Here is a 13,550-nt window from a genome sequence, read left to right as displayed (position 1 = left end):
TGGCCACTTAACTGACTGAGCCACCCATGCCCTGGATTAGTTGTTTTCACTCCCCATAGTTCAGTGCATGTCATTCAAATCATTGTATGTGTCAGTAGTTTCCCCTTTTTAATACCGAGTGTATGGATATACCACAGTCTCTTTATCAAACAACTCACCTGTTGAGGGACAGACATCTGTGGTGTCTTCAGTTTGGGGCTATAATGAATATAGCTGCTATGGACATTTTGAGTGAACACAAGTTTTCACTTCTTTGGGATAATTGCCTAGGACTGCAATTGTCATATGTTAGTGTTTTAAGAAACTACCAAACTTTCTTAGGGGAGCTGTATGCCATTTTACCCACCGCCCCAGCAATATCTGAAAAATCCAGACTCACCAGATCTTTGGCAGGTGTTTTTACTATTCTTACTTTTAGCCATTCTGACAGGTATATACTGATCTCTCATAGTGGTTTTCGTTTATATTTCCTTAATGACTTATGGTGTTGAACATCTTCTGAGCATGTTTGCCATTGGTATAATCTCTTCAGGGAACAGTTTTTTCAAGTCTTGTACTTGTTTTCTAGATTTTTTTTTTAACTGTTGAATTTTGAGAGTTCTTTATATATTCTAGATACTAGTAGTTTGTGGGGTATGTAGCTTGAAAATACTTTCTCCAGGTTCCATGCTTTTTATCCACCTAACAGAGTATTTTTCAGGAAAAAGTTTTTGAAAAGACTTTCCTGTCAAGGACACATGGACTCTTCTCCATGATAGATCCAGTGCTAGACTGTAAAACAAACCTCAGTAAATGTAAAAAGATTGAAATTGTACAACATATGTTCTCCAACCACAATGGAATGAAATTATAAATCAACAGCAAGAGGAAACTTGGAAAATCCCCAAATATGTGTCAAATAAAACAGTCTCAAACAACCAATGGGTCAAGGAGGAAGTGACAAGAGAAAATTTTAAAAATATATATTTTTTGATGGAATAAAATGGAAACATAACATATGAAAATTTATGGGATGTAGCAAAAACAGTGATCAGAGGGAAATTCAGACCATTAAATATTTACATTAAAAAAATTAGAAAAATCTCAAGTCATTCACCTAACCTTCCACCTTAAATGAGTAGAAAAAGAAAAAGTAAACCCAAAGCAAACAGACAACAGAAAATGATGAAGATTAGCATGGGAACAAATGAAATGGAGAGTAGATAAACAATAGGGAGAATAGGTGACACACAAAATGGTTCTTTGAAAATATCGGTAACATTGACAAATCTTTATCTTGAATGACCAAGAAAAAATGAGAGAAGACAAATTACTATAATGACAAATAAAAGTGAGGACACTACTACGAACCTTACATAAATAAAAGGATTACAAGAGCATTCTATAAACTACTGTATGCTAACAGATTAGCCTCGATGAGCTAGAAGTGGAAAACATGAACACCAAAAACAAGAAACATCGTTGAAAGAAGACAAATAAATGGAAAGACATCCCATGTTCAGCAATTTAAAGACTTAAGAATGTGGAATTCCTCTGATTGGTCTACAGATTCAATTAATTCCTGTCAAAAATTACAACTGCCTTTTTTGTGTAAAAAGACAACTTTCCTAAAATTCCTGTGAAACTCCAAGGGACCCTGAAGTAGCCAGAACAATTTTTAGAAACAGAAGTTGGAGGACTCACACTTCCCAATTTCGAAACTTACTGTAAGGTCACAGTGTTACTACAAAACAATGTGTTACAGGTACAAGGGTGGACATACAGATTAATAGAGTAGACTCGAGAGTCCAAGAATAAATTTGTACATCTGTAGTCAATTGACTTTCCACGAGAGTGCCAGGACCATTCAGTGGGGGAAAGGACAGTCTTTTCAACAAATAATGCCGGGACAACTGGATATCCACTTGCCAAAGAATGTAGTTGAACCCTTACATCACACCATACATAAAAAATAAATCAAAATGACTCAGACTTGAGTGTAAAAAGCTGAAACTGTGAAACTCTTGGATTTGCAATGAATTCTTAAACACCAAAGTCACAAGCAACAAAAGAAAAATTAGATCATTGAAATTAAAACCTTTTTACACTGAAGAACATGATGAAAAAGAGACAATTCCACTCTGAAGTATACGTCCAAGGACATTTCAAAGAAGGTTTTCAAACAAAAACTTGTGCATGGAGTTCGTGTTCTAGAATCATTGTTCATACTAGCCAAGAAGTGGAAACAATCCAAATGTCATTATCTGATGAATTGACAAAATGTCATACATTATACAATGGAATGTTATTTAGCCATTAAAAAGAATGGGATTCTGATACATGATACAACATAGATGAACTTTGAAAACATTATGAAAAACTAAAGAAACTGGACACGAATGCTGCATATAATGTGATTTCATTTATATGAAATGTAGTGGTGACGGTCACACAACATTGTGAGTATTAAAAGTCAATACATTGTTGCTTTGAAATGTCAAATTGTGAATTTTATGTTAAACAAATTTTACCAAAATATTTTTAAAAGAAATAAGTAGGATAAGTTTGTGTGGGTCTATTTTTGGTTCTCTTTTCTGTTTCATTGATCTATGTGTAATTCCCTTCACCAATCCTATATAGCCTTTATCACTAAAGTTATGTAATAAGCCTTGAAATCGAGTAAATTCCCACTTCTTTTTGTTTCAAGATTGTTTTAGCTGTCATTATTTTTCTGTCCTTTCATATATATTTTAGAATAGTTTCTATTTATAAATGTATATTTTTGATTCTAAATTTTGGGGGAATTTTCTGTAGCTTTCTCCTCTCTCCCTCCTGTTCCCTTCATCCCTACCTTCCTTCCCTCTTTCCTTCTCTTTCTTCTCTTCTCTTTCTTGTACTGCCCTTAGTTTTGTTAACAGAATAATGCTACCTTCATAAAATGAACTGGGAAGTATCCTCTCCTTTTCCATTTTTTGGAAAATATTTTGTTTCATTGGTGTTATTCCTTAAATATCTACAAAAAAAATATTGTGGAATTTTGACAGAAAGTGTGCTAAACCTTTATGTCAGTTTGGAAAGAACTGGCATCTTTACTATATGGAGTCTTCCAATCCATGAATATGGTACATCTCTCCATTTGATTAGAGCTCCTTTTATTACTTTCATCAGCATACTTGTACTCAGCATACAAGCCCATATATGTTTTGCTAGATTTAACAAAGCCTAAATATTTCCTCCTTTTTTGAGTGATTGTAAATATATTTTTTAAAAATTTTGGTGTCCATTGTTACTACATAGAAATACATTTCATTTTTGTACACTTATCTTATACCCTGAAACCAAACTGAGCTCACTTACTGGTCTAGTTTTTTGTTTTGTTTTGTGTTCTTTTTGTAGATTCTTTGGAATTTCTATGTCAATAATCATGTCATCAACAAATATGTGCTGTTTTGATTTATTTCTTTCTTTCAAAACTCTGTGCCTTTTACTTGCTTTTCTTATCTCAGTGCCCTGGTGAGAACTTTAGCACTGTGTTGAATAAGAGTTATTAAAGTGGACATATTTGTATTCTTCTCAGTCATATGGGGGAAGCATTCAGTCTTTCACCATTAAGTGTGATGTTAGCTACAACTCTTTAGTAGATGTCTTTATCAAGTGAAGAAGTTCCTTTCTATTCCCATTTTTCTGAATATTTTTTTAAAGATTTTATTTATTTATTTGACAGACAGAGATCACAAGTAGGCAGAGAGGCAGGCAGAGAGAGAGAGGAGGAAGCAGGCTCTCCACTGAGCAGAGAGCCCGATGTGGGGCTCGATCCCAGGACTCTGAGATCATGACCTGAGCTGAAGGCAGAGGCTTTAACCCACTGAGCCACCCAGGTGCCCCCCTGAATATTTTTTTTTTAGTTGTGAATCAGTCAACTACTTTTTTCTGCACAAATTGACACAATCATGTGATTTTCTTTCTTCTTTAGCCTGTCAGTATGATGGATTACATTGACTGATTTTCATATGCTAAACCAGACTTAAACTCCTGGAATTTGTAGTTTTACTGTTTCTTTATTCTATCTTTGCCAAGCTTTAGTATCAGGGTAATACTAGTTTCTTAAAATAAATTGGGAATTGTCTCTTCCTCTTGCAATTTCTGGAGATGAATGTGTATAACAGGTGTTTGTTCTTTTTTAAACAGGTGTTAGAATTCTCTGGTAAAAGCATCAGTGCTTGAGTATTTGTTTTATTTTTTATTCATTTATTTTGTTTATTTATTTGTTTATTTAGTTTATTTATTTTATTTTATTGTTTTACTTGAGGAGTTTTTAGATTACCAATTGAATTTCCTTAATAGGTAGAGGGCTATTCAAATGATCTATTTCCTAACAGGTAAGTTGTAGCAACTAGTGATTTTTGAGGAATTGGTCCGTTTCATCTACATTATAAAATTTATGCATACGAAATTATTTGTAGTTTCCCTTTATCCCTTTGATATCTGCAGTGTTGGCAATATATTGGTAACTTGTGTTCTGTCTCTCTCTTTCTCTTTTGGAGGGTGGTGTGCAGGTCAGGCTTGCTAGAGATTTGTCAACTTAATTGACATTTTCAAAAAACTGGTTCTCTGTGTTTTTCTCAATTTTTTATTTTGTTTTCAATTTCGCTGATTTTTATTCCTTACTTTTTTCCTTATGCTTTCTTTGGGTTTCTTTTGCTCCTCTTTTTCTAGATACTTGAGGTGGAAAATTAGATTAATTTGAGACTTTTCCTCTTCTGTTATGTATGTACTTAGTGAATTTTCGCTACTGATTTAGCTGTATTGATATGTATTGATTCACCAGTATTGATATGTTCTGTTTTCATTTTCTTTCAATTTAATTCATTTTCATTGCCACTGAAACTTTATCATTGAAACGAGTTATTTAGAATTGTGTTGTTTGGGACACCTTGATGGTGAAGTCGGTTGAGCATCCAATCCTTGGTTTCTGCTCAGGTCATGATCCCAGGGTCGTGGGATTGAGCCTCACCTCGGGCTCTGTGCTCAGCATGGAGTCTTCTTGGATTCTCCTTCCCTCTCCCTCTGTCCTTCCACTTCATGGTTGCATGTGATCTCTCTCTAAAATAAATTAATCTTAAAAAAAAAAAAAGAAAATAATTGTATTGTTTAGTTTGCAACTGTTTGAATATTTTCTTGTTATCTTTCAGTTATTGATTTCTAGTTTGAGTTCATTATGGTTGGAAAATACACTTGGCATTATTTCAGTTTTTAAAAATTTGTTGAGATAATTTTATGTTCCCAGTTATGTTCTGCCTTGGTATATGCTTGACTGTGATGTGTCTTGGTGTGAGCTTCCTTGAGTTTATCACCAATTTCTCATCTTCTTATGGAACTCTGATGACCAGAATGTTAAATCTTTTGTCAATAATCCCACAGGTATCTGAGACTGTTTATGCTATTTCAATCTATTTTCTCTCCTTTATTCAGATTATTTATCTATTGTTCTGTCTTCCAGTTCATTAATTCGTTTCTCTATCTCTGTCATTTTGAAACTGAGTCCTTCCTTTGAGTTTTTTATTTTGCACATATATTTTGCATTATTTTGTATTTGCTTCTATTGTATATTTTTACTTAGAAAATTTCTATTTGGTTCTTCTTGTTTCTTCTATTTCCTTGCTGACTTTCTATTTTTTTGGTTGAGATTCTATTTTTTCCTTTGTTCCAGAAGTATTCTTAGTTGCTTATTGAAGAATTTTATGAACACTAATTCCAAATCTTTGTCAGATAATTCTCTCATTTCTGTTATCTCAGTGTGGCATCCATTAATTGTCATTTTTTACTCTGAGATCTTCTTGCTTTGCATTATGACAAGTAATTTTCTATTGAAATCTGGACAAGATTCTGGGTACTATGTTATGAGACTCTTAATATTATTTCAGCCTTCTGTTTTAACTGGCTTTCACTGACACTACTCAGCATTGCTCTGTTACCTTCAGGTGGGGTTAGAAATCAAAGCCCAGGCCATCAAAGGTGGCTGCATTGACAAAGACCCTCCCACCTTTTTTTTTTTTTTTTTAAGATTTATTTATGTGAAAGAGAGGGAGTGCACAAGTGGGAGGGGCAGGGGGAGAAAGAATCCCAAGCAGCCCCACAGGGCTCCATCTCATAGCCCTGAGATCATGGCTTGCACCAAAAGCAAGAGCTCGATGCTAACCCGACTGTATTACCCAGCCACCCAAAAGACCTCCCACCTTTAGTTTGGGATCCCAAACAGCGAATCCCTAAGATACTGGGAACCAGAACTAGACGATACCTCCCATATGGTAGCAAGGTTGGCAGTTCCTGAATGTCTGTCCTCAGGAAGAGCCCACGATGCCAGCTGTACAACCCTATGCCCTCAAGAAGTTTCTCTCCTGCCAAGTCATGTGAGGCACATGGTGAGCCAGCTGCCAGAAGAGCAGCGCTGGCTTAGAGAGAACCAGTATGTCAGTGGCAGCAAAAATTAAAGATGCGAAACAAACCTGAAGGAACCTTGTGTCTGTATCCAGTTAAAGAGGTGACAGCGTCCTTCTATTTCAGCTCTAGCTACCTTCTTTTGTCTAGATTTTTCTAAGGCCATCCTGTCCCATGAATCGAACAACAGTCCATCCGTAACTCCATTCTGGGTTTGCTGTATGAACAGACACCCATCAGACTTCTGATTTTAGCCAGTCACACTTCCCCATCGAAAGAGAAACAGGAATAATTCTCCCATAAATAGTCTGTGTGTGCTGACAAATGGGAATTTGAAGCAGTATAATTAAATTGCTGTTAAATTATTTAAGTGCCTCCGGTAAAACTGTGTAAGAGAGAAGGTGCTTGACTTAGGGAGACATATCAGGAGGTGAGAAAGCAAAATTTGAAGGGCGGAAACTAGTGTAGTTATTTGCATTCCACATTAACATAAGGGAAGATTCTTTGGAGTAAGTCAACCTATCCGGAAAGGCCTATGGCTAGACTGTTGGCCTCTGGCCCTCAGGACAATGTTGCCTAGCAATGAACAAGGACTTGCCAGGCAGTTGCTGGGAAGAGTACGTGCAGAGAGACATACACCTAACATGTACCAGCATTCTGTACCCCGCTGGAGACTGGGGCGTGAGATACAAGCCCCCATTTTCTCTCTGAGCAAACAGAATTGATGTTTATGCAATCGGACAGTTAAGGCAGAAATCCAATTACTGAGCTCATTAGCACCTTTGAGTGGTAAGCACCAAATGTAGGGGAGGAAAGCACTGGAGAAAAGCTCAAATGACCTGGTACAGCTGACAGTTCACCTTCTTAGAGAGTCTGGTGGAGAGCCAGAGGCCCTGAGGTACCCAGGCAGCTTGGCTTAGTTATTGCTGATCAAATTTAGCACTCTGCATCCAATAGCCTTTTGAAAAGATAGCTTTCCAGTTAACATAGTTTTAGAAGGTGTTTTAATTCCCCAAGGAGTATAGTAAATGAATTTCTTTTGGCTCAGCCCCACTTTAAAAATTGTTTATTCTGCTGCTAAAAATTCCATTTGTCCTAGGTCTTCAGGTGAAATTAAAATTCCATTTAGGGACTTCTTATGCCAACATGGGATTTCAGCCTTCATTAGAAAGAATTTTGTTGTTTGCTGTATTTTTTGCCACCCTGGGCTCTTTTACTTTCAAAGCTGATCCAAGGGTATTTGGAAGGAAAACTGAAGCAATAATAGAACAGAGTGGTGTGGCTAACAGCGTTTTTGAGATGCAGCCAAATAGTTCTTCTCTCCAGTCCCACAAATCTCAAACAGGATCTCACCTAGATGCTTTTTAAGTGTCTGAAACAGATGGAAAAGGAGAATACTTTTTTTCTTAGCTCCATATAAATATATGTTTTTTAAAGATTTTATTTATTTGACAGACAGAGATCACAAGTAGGCAGAGAGGCAGGCAGAGAGAAGAGGAAGCAGGCTCCCCACTGAGCCGAGAGCCCGATGTGGGGCTCAATCCCAGGACCCTGAGATCATGACCTGAGCTGAAGGCAGAGGCTTTAACCTACTGAGCCACCCAGGCTCCCCTATTTTTTTTTTTTTTTTAAATCTCTCTGATTCCCAAGAGACAAGTTTACAACAGATTCCTGCATTCTGAGATTTCTTCTTAAGCACCATATCTACTAAGGAGTGCTTGCCATTTATTAAATCACACTCGGGATGTCAATGATCACCTTTAACTCTAAGTTGGAAGTGGGTGGTGGCCAGTCTCTTTTCTTCTTAGTCATGAGAGAAGAATTAACATTAGAAACAGCATTATTTTGGGCCCTTCATTTATTCATGCTAGTTGTGAGCAAAGGTGTGTCTTCATGCTACTCAGGGTCTGGAGTGAGAGGCAGATATAATCAAATAATCACAAAAAGAAATATACGACATGGTAGAGTCAGCCCACCAGGTTCAAATCCTGACTCCACATTTATGTGTGGTTTGGGGACTGTAGTTAATTTCACTGTGGCTCAAGTTCCTACTTGGAGGGAATGGGTATAATAATAATACCTACCCACAAAGGTAGTTGTAAGGATATGATGTGTTAGCTCACGTGAAGTACTTACACAGAGACGTGTTACAGGACTATTAGCTGTCATCACTGTTAGTAATATTAACTATGACAGGCTCCCCACAGGAGAGGTGCGATGTGTGAAGGAGCATATGACATGAGTCTCACCTAGAGCAGGTGTCAGGAAGGCTTCCCTGAGAGCGATACTGGGGCCAGACTTGAAGCACTAGAGGAGTCTGTCAGGAAGGCAGACGGGGTAGAAAGGACTCCAAGTAGAGGGAGGACGCCAGAGTCACAAAGGGTGCCAGGGAAGGAGGTCAGGGCATGCTGCAGACATAGAAAAAGGCTAGCGTGGTTGGAGCAGAGAAAGGAAAGACGGGCCAGACATGCGAAAGATCAGTTTTTCCACAAATGTGAAGAGGACCCTCATTATTGTTCAAACTTGTACGTAAGCCTGTATTCGATGGTATATTTCTAGTGAAAGCCTTTCTTAATAGCTTTGGTTTAACCATGTGAAATTGCCATCTTTGTACATCATGAACAGTTAAATATTCAAGGTCATGTGGTTGAAGTCAGTCTCCTATTTCATCCTTCAAAGGGTGTTGAGACCACCACTGAAGATCTGAAACAAAAAGACACAGAATGCCTGGGCAGCACCGTGGTTAAGCATCTGCCTTCAGCTCAGGTCATGATCCTGGGGTCTTGGGGTTGAGCCCCACGCTGGGCTCCCAGCTTAGTGGGGAATGTGCTTCTCCCTCTCCCTCTGCTTCTCCATCTGCCTCTCCCTCTGTCTCTCCCCCTGCTTGTGCTCTCTCTAACTCCCTCTTTCAAATAAATAAATTAAAAAAAATCTTTAGGGGCACCTGGGTGGCTCGGTGGGTTAAAGCCTCTGCCTTTGGCTCAGGTCATGATCTCAGGGTCCTGGGATCGAGCCCCGCATCGGGGAGGAGCCTGCTTCCTTCACTCTCTCTCTCTGCCTGCCTGTCTGCCTACTTGTGATCTCTGTCTAATAAATAAATAAAATCTTTAAAAAAAAAAACTTTAAAAGATTAAAAAATATAAATAAAAAGACAAAGCAAGTCAGGCATAGTCTCTCTGAGCAGAGCTATTGCACTTATAATGTGTTTCTGGGACACATGAAGGTCAAGGATGGCTGAAGTATTAGGGCAGAAGCGGGTTGATAGCATGGGCACAGACAGTTCCTTGGGGACACACCGTTGATCAGTCACCCCTCAGAATTCCGGAGTGAGTCCGCCCACACTGGCTGTCTTCAGAACCAAGGGGCCACATGGGTTGGCTGGTTTACTTGAGGCTCTGAATGGAGGTGAGTTGTCATAATCGGAGAGATTTAAAACTGGCTCTGATGGCCGTTTGTCACCGTGGCTGCAGACAATCTGTCATCTTCTAGTTGGTAAGAACCAATTTCATTCTTGTGCTTCAACGGAAGAGAGGCCTGGAAGAATGCGCCCAGTGCTCGAAAGCAAGTGGTGGTGATGCTGATCGCTCACCAGTTTTCTGGGATCAGTTGGAACAGAAAGATGCCTGTGTGGGTACCGCTTTTAAAATCAGAAGGCGAGTGACATTCCATCGGCAATCCAAGTGCTTGCTTTCATTTTATGGACCTGGTGCTCTAACTTGATAAGGCACAAGGCCGGTCTCCCAATCCCGAGATGTCATCATCTCTCCCCTCCCTGGGTTTCTTGTAATTTCCCTCTCTTCCTTATCGTGAGACCCCTCTCCCTTCCTGCAGCATGTCCTATAGGAGCGATCCCCCTGATTGGTGAGCTCCACGTCCCCTGCCTTCTCCACCACACAGCCAGTTCCGCAAACCAACTCTCTCTCCTCCGTAGTGTTCTACTTGTGACCTTCTACCCTCTGTGCCCCCTTCTAGTACACGGCGTGTGGATAATTCCAACACGAGACTGGTGGTCCAAATTGAAAAGGATCCAGGTAAGCAAATACCTTCCTTCTTACTCTTTAAATTCCTTATTTATTCCCTTATATAGATGGCTTCTTCAATCCAAACGGGGGAAATGAGTACTCACTCTTTTTAGTCACTGGAAATATGTCTGGTGGGTAATGAATATGCTGGCCAGAAAAATGAAATGATACCAACAGACAGAGCAAGCCTCCTGACTGGGTTTGGAAATACTCTTATCTGTTACCTAGACTTGCTATGGTCCCTGTTCAGTCTAAAGCGACTGTCAGTGAGGACATCTTAGTTTGTGTGTGTGGCAAAAGGCAAATATGGATTCTAAACCTTATTACTGGTCTTGTAGCAAAAAAAAAAAAAAAAAAAAAAATTGTCGTCAGCCTTACGATGCTCTCAACAGCAAACCATTCCTGCATGTAGGGCCCTGTAGTCTTCAGAAACTTCATTCAACATTAAGCTGTGGAAGGACTTACCTGCTAGGAAATTATTTTACTTTTTGCTTTCTCCATTCTGTTACATTTTTAACCATTCTACCTTTTTTCCTCATATCAGAATGCAGAGTTAACTCTTCTCTATTTTTATCCACCTCACTCTCGGCTGTGCCGAAGGTTTTGTCTAGGAGGAGTGGTATCATGTCACTATCTACATCTGAATTGCATGTACACGATTACTTTGAACTCGTAATCAGAGATGGTAAAATACCTGGAGAGACAGGCTTATTTTTTGTTGACCTAAAGTTGAACTCATTGGTACAATGTGGGGGTGCGGGGGGCCGGGTAGGCTACGAGTGTCTCTGATGCGCAGCCCTGGGACTCTGTGACATTGCAGGGCTGACACGAGGCGTACGGACAGTCACGAGTGCATCTTCCCTCCAGTTATTCATGATCGTTGTCTCATTTTAATGCAATTATGCGGCTCCATGGTCAAGGTGTTCTTTCTTCAAAGACTCCACTTTGGTGGTTGAAATTGTTTTTGTTTTAGCTAAATATCGAACAGTTTGGAGAATTAAGCAAAAATTTTCTCATCCAGGCCTTCCCTTTAAAAGTGGCAGAGACTCTGAAGTAATCTCTGATTAGGGTCTCGGGATGCGTGTGGATTCACTGTCGGACACGCATTGAAGGGCGGGTCAGGCAGGCTTCTTCTGCACAGAAGACTGAGCATGCTGGTACTTCAGGAGACTGTGTGACATGACTCAGCCCACAGAACCATCTGTTTCTCCCCGTTAATCACAATTAGGCTATACGTGCACTAATTTCAATTCAGCCTTCAAATGCTGTGGGTGCTCAGCAAGGATAGTCATAGTTGATGGCGTCATCTTAGATTTCTTACAGGTGGACCAGTGCTCTTCCTTACATAGGAAGGGGCTAGTTTTCACCTTCCTGCACCCCCAGTCATGCTCCCTTTCCCTAAGGTCCGGACAGGGGCGGCTCTACTCAGACGTGCAGCCCTTACCTGGACCTCCCCCGACGTTGCCTCCACTCTAATAGACCCATCTAGAAGGATTTCTTCCTTGGGGCGGCTCTGCTTCTCTGACTTTCCAGAGCCAGAAGTTCACTCCCAAACATAAGAGGCCCCTAAAATAAGAGTACTGAAAGTAAACTTTTCCCTCAGACCCTCCTGACACTTCCTCCACGCATGAGACCACCGAGCAGGAGGACATCCGGGTTTATCCAGTCTTCTCTTTAAAGTGTGTTTTGTCCTTCACTGTGACAGATCTGATAGAGGGAATGGAAGGGGGATTAAAGGAAAGATACCATAACCCCCAATCCCATACCCCCCAACCTTCCATCTCCTTTCCTGTACCCCTCCTTCACTCCTCTCTCGGTATTACCATTCACCCAGTCAGAACAGCTATAATTAAACAAGCAAGCACGTGGCTGCTGACAATGCCGAGTCTTGGTAAAGATGAGGAAGAGCTAGAACTCTCAGTCACGCAGCTGGAGGGGAAGCAAACGTGGTACAGCCACTTTGGAGAACGGCAGCCCCACTCCTAGGTATTTACGCAAGAGAAACCCAAACTTACGTTCCTATAAACTTCTGCTTATGAATATTTTTGGCGGATTTCCTCCTAATCACTAAAACTGGAACCAACCCAAATTTCCTCCAGTGGATAAATGGATAAACAGGCTCTAGTGCATGCATACCACAGAATACTACGCAGCACTGAAACGGAGCAGACTGGTGGTACAGCCACATGCGCGAATCTCAAATGCATCTTTCTAATCAGTGGTTATGTGAAGATGCATTTATTAAACTCATAGGATTGCACATTAAAAAAGATAACGTTTACTCCACATAAATTATCCCTCCATAAATCTGAATTATATATATAATTTAGAAGCAGTAAATGACATCTATATATCTATGTGTATATAATATATAAAAACCTGAATTTGTCTATAGTACATAAAACTAGCAGTAATCATTTATATTTATATGTAGCATATATGTGTGTGTATATCCACACGCATGTGCACGCATGTGCATGCACACACACACACACACTTATGAATTGATGCTGTTTATTGTCTCTATGACTCAATGACTTTGATTTCACAAAGCCCCGGGAGTTACTTGACAGGTGTGTCCTTAAAAACAAAATTCTCTTAAAGAAGCTGTAGGACCTATGGTGTTATCCATGATTCAACAGACATTTAGTTAGTTCCTTTTGTGCGTTAGGACTTCCGCCAGGGTTGGGACAGAAAAGTAAGCAGATTCAGACATAGATCTGTCTTCCTTCATGTCTCGTCTTCTGCACTTTATTTTCTCCATTTGAGAAATCAAATGCAAATCAAATACCCAGATATACACAAAAACCGAAAGTCAGATTCTAACTGTAACAGGTGCTTCGGAGTAGAGGATCACGGTGCTGTGAACCTGTAATAGGGGATTTGGCCCAGCAAAGTGGTCAGTGGAGGCTTCCCTGAAGTAGCCATTAAGATGAGATCTGAAGAACAGAAAGTGTGCAAAAGCCAGAGAGGAGTGGAAGAGCAACCTGGGCAGAAAGATTGGTGTCTACAAAGGTCTGGATGAGAAGAGCTCATGAGTCCCTCCACTGGAAGAAGTTCTCTGTTGAGCGTTAAGTGAGAAGGGAGGAGGATATTTGTGTGAAGAGAGGA

The 13,550-nt window shown here is 39.8% G+C and overlaps 1 protein-coding gene across 1 annotated transcript in view; it reads left to right on the top strand.

The window, feature by feature from the left end:
• PCNX2 (pecanex 2) overlaps positions 1-13,550 on the top strand; it is a 285,897-nt gene that overhangs the window by 219,580 nt on the left and 52,767 nt on the right. Inside the window, exon 24 of the mRNA XM_082718946.1 lies at positions 10,390-10,448. Within this exon, the coding sequence (XP_082575072.1) occupies positions 10,390-10,448 (59 nt within the window). The remainder of the gene's footprint in view (positions 1-10,389; positions 10,449-13,550) is intronic.

Source organism: Mustela nivalis (genome assembly GCF_964662115.1).
Source record: "Mustela nivalis genome assembly, chromosome: 2".
Classification (NCBI taxonomy): domain Eukaryota; kingdom Metazoa; phylum Chordata; class Mammalia; order Carnivora; family Mustelidae; genus Mustela; species Mustela nivalis.
This window is presented reverse-complemented; position numbering and strand designations above follow the sequence as displayed.